Below are 10,590 nucleotides of genomic sequence, written 5' to 3' on the forward strand. Positions count from 1 at the left end.
TAATTTCAGCTTTGTAAATATAAGTTTTGTTCAATAAAAATCAGTAACTTTAAAGAAGAATATAATAGAGAATCAATAAAATAATTTCAATTAAGTAAAAATAATTTCCCTTCATCAAAAATAAGGTGAAGTGAAGAGGACCTTAAAAGAAAAATGATAAAAGAAAATAATGTACAAATTTTACAATATGGAAATACATAAGCGACAAAATTATAACGAATATGGAAAAACTTTCATCTAGATATTTTGGGGAACAATATGAGATTAAAAATTTTGGTTTCCAAATTTTTCTCTATTACACGAAATAAGATCAAATCTGTTACGGAGTACATTACTAAATTACGCCAAATTAAAAAAAAAAAAAAAAATTCGAGTAAGCACCTATAATCTACCATACAAAATTTCCCGTGAACAAGGAGACTGAGAGGAAATACACAATCCAGGGGGAACATTTGTGTTCTTGCCTATAATCTCACAAGTTAAAACATGCTCAAGTTCTCTGCTTCTTTTTCTTCACAACTTTCTGACTTTTGGTAGATGAATCGTTGTCGGTCTTTACAATTTCTTTTACACCATCAGCACTCGCACCCTCAGACTTTTGTGGTGCCTTCCGCTTTTTCCCTTTCAATTTATTCTGATTTGGCACACTACTTAATCCGTCGGTCTTTGCAATTTCTTTTACACCATCAGCATTCACACCCTCTGACTTTTGTGGAGGCTTTTGCTTTTTCCCTTTCGATTTATTCTGATTTGGCACACTACACATTTAGGGAACAAGACCACACATCAGTGAAGAAGGCAGGTTAAAACCAAAGAGCACAGATATAAATGCAAATCTAGTGTTATCAATGTTATCAGTTCTGAAGTTGATCGACGTGACAAAAGAACAATGACTAAGTTCAAATTTACAGTTGAATAGATGATAAAGATCAACTGAATAAATAATATAACATTAATCCTCCAAGGCTGATCATATAAAACATGAAGTGAGAATAACATTATGGGATGCAGGCTGTAAGAAGCAGAGTATTCCTAAAAATCAATTATGAAGAGAATAGATGCTAGGAAATAGTAATCTCAAAGCCAAGGCTAGTCTTAAAGTTGTGATACAAGGAGTAACTGTGCAAGGGTTGAGAAAATATTGACTGAGAAATATCCTCCATCTTTAACCCTTAAACCCTAACCGCTTCTTTGTCACATACAGCCTTATCATCTGTAGTGCAAACCAACTATTCGCATACACTTTGTGGTATATTAAAGATGAATTTGTTCATCATCACTTGTACCTAAGGAACAAATAAAGGCTAGACAGCACATAGTATGCCTCGAATTTATTAGCAGGGACAATCACTACTGGCATATAAACTCCCAAGCAAAATCTATCAACTTATAGTACTTCATAGAAAAGATGGATTCTACATCACTCTAATGGAAGAGTATCACTCAAAAAGAAAATCAGACTTACTTTGTATGGTCTTTTGTGCTGAGTTTCCTAGTCATGGCGTTTAGCATTATACTTTTGTAGTACTGAATAAATGGGGATTTGTCATCGCGCTTTTCACTCTGCACATTATTCAAGCAATCAGCGAGATTAAATTAAAATCAGATGGTACGCCTATATTTTCTACAGATGGTGGAAACGTATTGATAACCTGAAGAAATGAATCTGCAGATCCTTGGTCTATTGGTGAAAATGAAACATCCTCTCTCTTTCTCTGGACAAACTCCATGTTCTTCTCCACCTGTGAGAAGAGAAAACAACATGACAAGGTAATCAACATAACTTTAAACCCACCTACAAGGCCCCTACAACAATTGCAAAACAAAAAGCAATGTGTAGAACTGTAGATCCACTGTTAGGAAGGTCGCAGGTGTACCAGGACCCCAAATGTACACAGCTTTAAGGCCTTTAACAAGTCTAAACCAGAAGAGAGATGCATGTTCAGCGCATTTCTGGCACCACATAGTTGCCCAAGCAATTGCTAGTCAAATCTCAGTTCCTCTCCCCTTTGCAATGCAAAAGGAAGTATGAGCTACAAAGTGTACCAAACAGTAAAAGACTACTCAATCTAATGTCTATTTAACAGTCAATATTACAGCACGAGTAAAACCAAACAAAGTGTTTTCTATAACTCAATTAACCACGTTTGTTTCTGTTAACTAGCAATCATGGAGAATGTTTTCCTTTCTATCTGAGACGAGCAAAAGAAAGCAACAAAATTACATTGCAGCATTTTTGGTCATCAGCAATGGAATAGATGAAAATTCTAACAAGTAAATACCATAGACCAAACGCTATGTCAAAGTCAGTATAAGCTTCATCTTCAGAGCATTATATATATATAGTGGAACAGCAAAGAGTTCAATCAAGTGTAACAATAAGATGTATGAATGTATAGCTTCAATTCTACATAGGTTTATAATCATATGTCCATAGATTGATGTAAATAATAAATTCAAAACCCAAGTGTCATGTCGCTCTTTTTCCAAATCAAGAGTGCTAAAGAGCCACAGCATGATGCATACATTGGAATATAAGAATTGATAATATGATATATAATCCAGCTTTTTTTCCCTAGTGCTTATGTAAAAACTTGCTAGAAATCCTTCAAATATTGCCGAACATCTCTCAAGCACAGATAAATCAGCATCTAACTTTCTTTATCATCAATTTTCAAGTTAGTAGACAGTCTCGCTCTAAAATCAGTATCTGGCCTACATTCTGTCCCTCAGTTCAGCTTATGACTCAAAACAAAAACAGTCAGCAAAGTGCTAACACCAGGATCGCCTTTCCTATATGTTTCCAATCATTCCATCATCTAGAATTTAATAGGTAAGGCCAAAAGCAAAGCCAACACAAATACACCAAACAAAAAGACAGATATATTACTTGCTGATAAATGACCAAGATGTCACGTAAACACTGCTGCCAAACAAATGCAATGAAGCCAATGAAATTACCTGATCAATTAGGCGCTTCACTGGCCGGCGAAGGCTTTCAATAGCAGACTTCTCATGAAATTGCTTCAAGCGGATGACAGGAACGGTAGCAAGTTCAGGGAAAGATATGTGATGGCTCCACTGAATAAAATGCGAACAAAGCAGCTCCACGACAGCAGAAACACACTCCTCTTGAAATTCTGACGACTTCAGCCAATATTTAGGTAACTGGTCCATCAACCAACATATTTATAATCATCCAGTTGTTTAAGCATACTACAAAATTGTAAACTTATTTCGCAGATTCAGGAGAAGAGTAGTGCCACAATCACAATTAAAATATAAACAGATTCCATTTTTTAAACTCCAATTATGACATACACACCCAAATGCATTACAATTATTTTTACTAATAAAAACTCTTTTGGTTCAATATTTTGAAAAATGACAAAATCAATGAATTCAAAAAACAAAAAACAATCTGTAATCAAGAACCAACAATCTTAAAAATAAATACTGCAAATCCTGTGTCAGATGAGGTGGTGAAGCAAACTTTTAGCTACAATAAATAGTAATCATAAATTCTGCAGCAGAAGCAAGCAGAGCATATCAAACTATGCCACGATTAATATTATACAGCAAAGTTTGCCAATGAATAGTTACAAAATCAGAAAGGTTGAAATAATATTCATACCATCAAAATAGTTGATAAGTTAATACTGCCCTTTCGACGCTTTTCATCTCCCTGGGCGCTACTGCTCTCCAATAAATCCAATGCCAATGAAGAGATAGGGATGAAGATTTCACTAGCTGCGGAAAGTTGATTTAACCATTGTATGCATTTGACTCTCAAAGGCAAATATTTCGGACCAGCAAAGAGTTTAGCCACTCCATTAATGACTTGGATGAGTGGATATAGAAGACCATGAAGATCACAATCTTTAAAATTAACAGACACGTATTTAACCCAGAGATCAATGCACAAAACATACTCCCAACTGCAAATCTTCTTCAAAGCTTCCTGCCAGACATTCATAGTACACTTTAATTTCAACAAACAGCAGAAGCTAAGGAAAATCTAAAATCAATATATTGGCTTCACTTCTAATATTCTTGATTTTCATGTGAGAGCAATTAGAGACAATAAGTAGAATTTTTCTCTTTAACAAAGTAGTATAACGTCTATAGCACGCATAGACATTAAGTGTACCATATACCTCCTTAGTTTGCAAGCCCAACTTCAGGATTACAGCTAGTTTCGGAACAGATGCCAAAGCCACTTTGATTGATTTCTGCAAATCTATAGAGCACAGCTCAACAAAGGAACTTATGATGTATTCTATATGATTTAAATTAGAAGGGTCCACAACTTTGCAGCGTGAAATTATGGCTTTATATGTTTTCTTCAAGCATTTATCATAGGAATCATGCCCAAAGTGAGAAGCTAGATCACGCAAGACAGTAAAGGAGCATGATGAAAGAGTCCCTCCACCACTTGCCCAAAGGTGGACAGCAACCTGCAGTGTGCAGTAGGTAGTCAAGAAATCATCACAAACATTTTAAAGGCCCCAGCTATAGAGATATGTATTCAGCCCTAGATTAAAAAATTTACTATTAGCAATTTAGCACTATCAAACATAACATCACGCGAGAAATGAAGATAGAATAGTAAACATCAATAATTGCATTCATCAATCATCATATCCGTAACTGCCACAACACCAAAGAGGAAAGGAGAGGGACAAATTCACGACACATGTTAAGAGGCTGATTTAAGAGACATAAACAATTTGACAGGTCAGAGTTTTACATTATTTTCAAGAAACTGGCCTAAATTACTAGAACAAAGAACAGGCTTGAATGATAACTAATGTAGGTAGCAATTATGAGATTTATGAAAGTTCCATACGTATCGACCACCATCAAGCAAGGCTTGGAGGTCCATAGCTCTACTAATCCAAATATATGCAAACTTACACCCTACTCGATAGAGATTAAAGGTGAGTTTTTGAGAAAGAGCAAAATAGATTAGGTAATTTAAACAATGACAATAATCAGTAAACTATAATCATTATGAATAGCTAAAAAAGAGTGAGGTCTTTGGGGAACACAGACCAACCCATAAAGATATACATTATGGAAATGAATTCTAACTTTTTCTCCAAAAAATTCAACACACTTACAGAAAAGATGTTGACATTTAAAAGCAGAAAACATTTTGGAGCACAAATATATTTAATTTTATAATATTTTCTCAAACTTAAGATACCTCAGTGAGTTTGGACTGCAAAGATGGAAATGCAGCAAAAAATACCAATGAAACTCTCAACCGATTCAAGGAATATGCCAACATGTCTGCATCGGTAAACTGATTCAAGAGGAACAGAATACTAGTCAAAAATGACTTGACCATCGGCTTCACACTTTCCCATTTTGAGGAACCTTTTAACTCTAGTATGGTCTGCTTCTTGCAATCGGAAGATATCCCCAATGAGCCCCGAAATAATTGATCACTTTCGGAAAGCATAAACATTAAAATAGTGCAAAAGGTCTCTTTGTTTTGTATAATTGGAGAGGAGACAGACGTATTAGATTCAGTTGATTCAGCACCATAGTGGCATGCTGAACGATAGGCATTTAGAAGACCACGCAGAATAGACAAATTTTGCTGCTCTTTAACTAGCTGACACCAGCTCTTGACAGTAGAGGAACTTAACACTTTGCCAGCATTTGGACTTGGGGCAACGCCATTAAAAGACTGAAGTTCGTGATTACTTGTCTCATCTTCATCAGACTTGTCCATAAAAGAAATCACTTGTCAAGGAAAATAACATATATGTAGTTCAAAAATGGGTTAAATGATAAGAGTAGTAACCATAGGGACAATTGAAACTTCTAGATCATATTATGATAACATCAGCCCCAAAGTTTCAATTTTAACAAAAAAGAGAGATTGCTTAGCACTCACCATATTATCGTTGTCAAGTGATTCAAGACCTTTAATTTTTTCTTGCAAGAAGATCACAAAGTGAGGATCCTGAAGTATTCCCACAACAACAACAACAACAACAACAACAAAAAATAGAGTCAGTCAATTAGTAGACTAAGAAACTCTATTCCAAAAGGGGAAGCAACTAAATTACCTTTTGCTTCAAAGCCTCCAATCTTTTCTTTTTCGCCAAAAGTTCTGATAAAATGGTTTGGTTCTGAATAGATAATTCGCTGCCTTTGCTAGCATCTACAGACAAAACAAGCTGGTCAGTGATATAATTTATCAAGTTTACATTACAGTCAACTAGGTAATAAATGAAGGAAGAAATGACAAATGCGCATGGAAATTATTTATCACCTTCTGATTGAAGCTCCATTTCACTCACACCAGCATATAAGCAACTTGTATCCTGTATAACAAATCATCAACATTAGAAAAAAGAGGGAAGTAAAAAATGCATAGATATAGAGAATCATGGTTCAATGCAGTACCTCGGAAAGATATCCATCACTTTCTGAACCATCTTCAACCATTTCAATATCTTCTTCACTTGAAAATATATCTAGAGAAGCATCCTCTATATTTTCAATAACTGGCATCCTAAGAACAAAAATGAAACTTTTATAAAGCATTTGCCACTTTGACTACAAGTGGTGATTGATAAAAATGTTCCCTTGCAAAATCAATGATTTTATTATATATCAGTATACACAATTATCAATAAATTTAAGTAGTGTTGCATATACAGAACAAAAGTAGAAAATTTGCAAGCACACAGCAGATTGCATACTTAACTATTAAAAAAACAAACAAAACAAAACAGTTTTTTTCCCTTTTGGTGTAACTTTGGTTTCACCTTTTTACCTTCCAGTGGATGTAGTATCTCCGGCTGGATCTCCAGGACCATCTCTTTTAGCCCCTAGTAAGTCCAAATGATCCAATAAGATACATAAATCAATAAATATCATCAATATTCTTCAAATAACTACTAAAAGCGTAAATACCATAAGAGAGAATAAGGTCGCAGATCAATCACATAAGATATACATCACTGCTCAAATACACAATGAAATATCATGTACAAATTAAAACTGCTCTCACTTATCCCAAAAAATATAGTCTTAACATGATTTTACACTACTCACTGATAAATCCCCTTTAAGTAATCTTTTAACTATGAGTCAAACAACTGCTTCTCATCTTAATCAAACCTCAGCATTCCCTCTTTCAACTTTCATGTGCGTACTCGAAACACTCACTCCCTAAACACACAACTAAAATTTGCGTTCGTTAAGGGTTCGTTTGGCATCATTGTGGTTTTCTGTTTTTTGGTTTTTCAAAATCATATGAAATATATGATATATATCATATAATGAATCAAAAATTAGTCAAACTTATTTAAATCATGATAATATTGAAAACTGACAACAGAAAAGTGAAAACACATTTTTCTTGTTTTCTGTTTTTGGTTTTTAGTTTTGAAAAAAATAGAAAACTAAAACAAAAAACAATGTCAAACAAGCCCTAAGATTTTAATTTGGAATTTGGATTAGAGCTTGTTCAATAGTATATTACTATCTTCACTATCATAATGTATTAATGCTAGAAGTCATAACCTAAACACACAACTAAAATTCGCGTTCTTTACAAATTTAATTCTGAATTAGAGCTTATTCCATTGCAAAAGGTTAGTACTCCGTACTACCTTCATTATAAGAGTAAAAGTAGTAATGCTCTAAACACATAACTAAAATCCAAATTCTTTAGAATCATAATTCCGAATTAGAGCTTATTTCATAGCAAGAATTTAGGGCTATCTTCAACATCTTCCATACAAATTAACTTTGCCCTATAACTCATGCTTCCCAGAATCGCTTTCGGCTCGAACTCAAATCAAACTAAACTCAAAAGATGGAAATGCAGATAACAATATGCAATAAAATCAACAAATTCAATCCCCAATTATTAAATTGAATCAAAAACAATAATAAACACAAACCCTTTTCGATTAATTACAAAAACATCAATTCAAATGTAGCTTAATTGAGCATTTGAACATGAAAAAATAATCAAAAAGAACGAATTTTTAATTGAGAAAAATTGTTCATACTAGGAGTATTTTTCTTCTTGTGGATAGCCTTGAACTTCCTTTTTTGCTTCATTACAGTCTGTAAATGCTTCTTCGCAAATTTTCTGGCTTTCTTCCCTAATTTCCCCATAATTTATTGTTCAATTTTCTAACAAAAATTTGAATTTGTATATGATATAACTCGAAGAAATTTAGGGCAAAGGAAACAAATTAATTTGAATAGGAATAAGGAAATGGCGGCTAAGCAAAGGAGAAAAAACGAATGCAGGGTAATACGGAGTACAACACTACACAACTTCCTAACGTTTGAGGGTGGGGAGGTAGGGCTGTTCATCGGTCCAAGACCGAATTATGAATTCAAGTTCCGAAGACAGGATCAGATCGCTTCGGACCAATTTTTTATAATTTTATGGAAAACTTAAAAAAAATAAAGGAAAAATAATATTTTAACGTTTTTTGATGTATGTTTAGTACAAAAGTGCTCATACAATTAAAGTTCTCTAAGTTTATTAAGGATAATCTTAATCATTATTTAAGGTTTTATGCATAATTTTAAGCAAAAAATCGGTCCGGTCCAAGAGCGATTTTCATAGGGTTTTGGATCGGAAAAATAAATTTCTCAACCCAGAAACCAGATTAGTTAATTCGGTCCGGTCCGAGGTTGGTCCGGTCAGGTCCGGATCGATTTTTTGAACATCCTAGTGGGAGGTATGGTTTCGGGTGATTTCAAGGTGAGTAGGCGTCCAAGGTGGTTTAGGGGCGTTTGAAGTGGGCTAGATCTATTTCATGCGGGCTAGGGTTAGTTTCAAGTGGTTTAGGGCTGGTTCAGGTGTGAGTGGGTGGATTCTCATTATTATAGTAATTGTTACGAGGCTGTCCATGTTTCTAACCTTGATAAACGTTAGAAGTTTATCAAGGGTTATAATAGTCATTTCCTTTTATAAGTCAGGGGCATTGTTGTCTTTTTAGGTTAAGTGTGAAGAATGATTTGCGAGGAAAAGTTAGTTATGGTTGCCTAGCGTTACCACTACATTTAATTTACTTTTTCTTCAACTATATCACATTAAATTCTTTATCTTTCTCCCATCTATTTGTTTCGTTGTGTTCTTTCTTCGTATACATTAAAATTGCAGGAATTTTTTTCGGATCAAATTTGATAAACTAATTAAAATTTAATTGAAATTCAAAGAATAACCTCGGGAGGCTCATTGACGATAAATTGAGATCGAACATGAAGCAAAGCTGAGATGAAGAAGAACGAAGATGCCATTAACAATGTATTTTTTAGTCAAAGTTCATCATCTTTGCCATCCTAACTTCGACTTCATTGCCATTGATGGTTGGAGGTTCCTTTTTCCTTTGGTTCCCACCACCTTCATCTTCTTTGTATCCATCGATAGATTCGACACTGCTATTTTTTGACCCTACAAACCCCATTTTCAACTGTTTCGTTGCCAAATTAAACCAAAAACCTAAGAAAAAAGAGAGTTTTATGGGGCATGATTAACCCAAAGGGTATGTGAGCTTTCACTCGTCCATTGAAACTAAGTTTTCCCTTATTGAATAATTTTTAAGATTTCTCCATTAATGGTGATATCAGTCAAAAAAGCAATTCACAAGAGACTTCCACAAAATTACTAATATAAATGGGGAAGAAAATAGAGATATTTGATGAGGAAAGAAAGGGGAAAGGTGAGAATTGAATTAAGCCTTCAATTTGCTGTGGCAATTGATAAAATTTAGTAAGAGTTTTTTTTTATGAACTTGAGTTAATTGCAATAGAATATCAACTGCTTTAGTTAACGTCTTCAGTTAAAGTAACTAAACAACGTTAAATAAATGGTTACACCATCTCCCTGCTATTATGCATGCCGGCTGTATAATAAAGCCATAAAATATTTTTTTAATAGATATAACACGAAATTCAAGAATATTATTTAAATTACTGCCACTAGATAAACGCTCTAAGTTTATTTAGGTTATAAACTTAAATTTTCTCAATTGTTACCCATAGCCAATAAAAAAAACTGGTAAAGACAATGGATCTACATCGTAAATATTAAAATCGTTACCCATTGCCAACAAAAAATGGTAAACACAATGGACCCTATAGAATGCACCTCTCACAAATAAAGCAACCAAACTACACGGGTTAACTCTTGAGTGGGAAATAAGCCAAAAAGGGAAACCTATATTCCAATCTATGAATACATCAATGCAACCAGATAACTTAACATAGGGTGTGGTCAAATTTCCAAATATATCTAACTATCCACAATACCAAGATTAGAGGTGTTCAAACCTACCCCGGTCGAACGGATCTGAAAAAAACCTGATTTAGATTCCAAATTGTTCAGACACAATAATTTTGCATAATACAAAGTTTTAAATAGTCTCGACCCAACCTCACCAAACTCGACACCTCTCCTAGCCAAGAGTCCAAGACGCTATCCTATAGACTATAGGATAAACAACCCCAAATAACCCGTTACCCGTTTTATAAAGACGGGTACCCAAAAACCAAAACCCAAATGATAGCAGTATACGGTATGCCAGTATATAACACCTA

The 10,590-nt window shown here is 34.2% G+C and overlaps 1 protein-coding gene across 1 annotated transcript; it reads right to left on the bottom strand.

Moving 5' to 3' along the window:
- Positions 1 to 259: 259 nt before the first annotated feature.
- LOC110710200 (nucleolar complex protein 2 homolog) lies at positions 260 to 8,379 on the bottom strand. The gene is made up of 13 exons (XM_021888471.1): positions 8,043 to 8,379; positions 6,797 to 6,851; positions 6,424 to 6,532; positions 6,290 to 6,341; positions 6,084 to 6,178; positions 5,909 to 5,977; positions 5,210 to 5,734; positions 4,158 to 4,457; positions 3,635 to 3,961; positions 2,962 to 3,168; positions 1,653 to 1,742; positions 1,466 to 1,563; positions 260 to 758 (listed from the first exon to the last, which is right to left on the bottom strand). The coding sequence occupies exons 1-13, from the start codon at positions 8,149 to 8,151 to the stop codon at positions 491 to 493; spliced, it is 2,304 nt and encodes a 767-aa protein (XP_021744163.1). The 5' UTR covers positions 8,152 to 8,379; the 3' UTR covers positions 260 to 490.
- Between the last annotated feature and the right edge of the window lie 2,211 nt (positions 8,380 to 10,590).

This window comes from Chenopodium quinoa, unplaced genomic scaffold (genome assembly GCF_001683475.1).
Source record: "Chenopodium quinoa cultivar QQ74 unplaced genomic scaffold, ASM168347v1, whole genome shotgun sequence".
NCBI lineage: Eukaryota > Viridiplantae > Streptophyta > Magnoliopsida > Caryophyllales > Amaranthaceae > Chenopodium > Chenopodium quinoa.

Excerpts from the sequence above, each read along its gene's own strand:
- LOC110710200 (XM_021888471.1), bottom strand. The coding sequence starts at position 8,151 with ATGGGGAAATTAGGGAAGAAAGCCAGAAAATTTGCGAAGAAGCATTTA. Across the intron at positions 4,458-5,209 it reads TGCAGTCCAAACTCACTGAG|GTTGCTGTCCACCTTTGGGC; the intron begins GTATCTTAAGTT and ends TGCACACTGCAG. Across the intron at positions 3,169-3,634 it reads ACTTATCAACTATTTTGATG|TTACCTAAATATTGGCTGAA; the intron begins GTATGAATATTA and ends TTGATGGACCAG.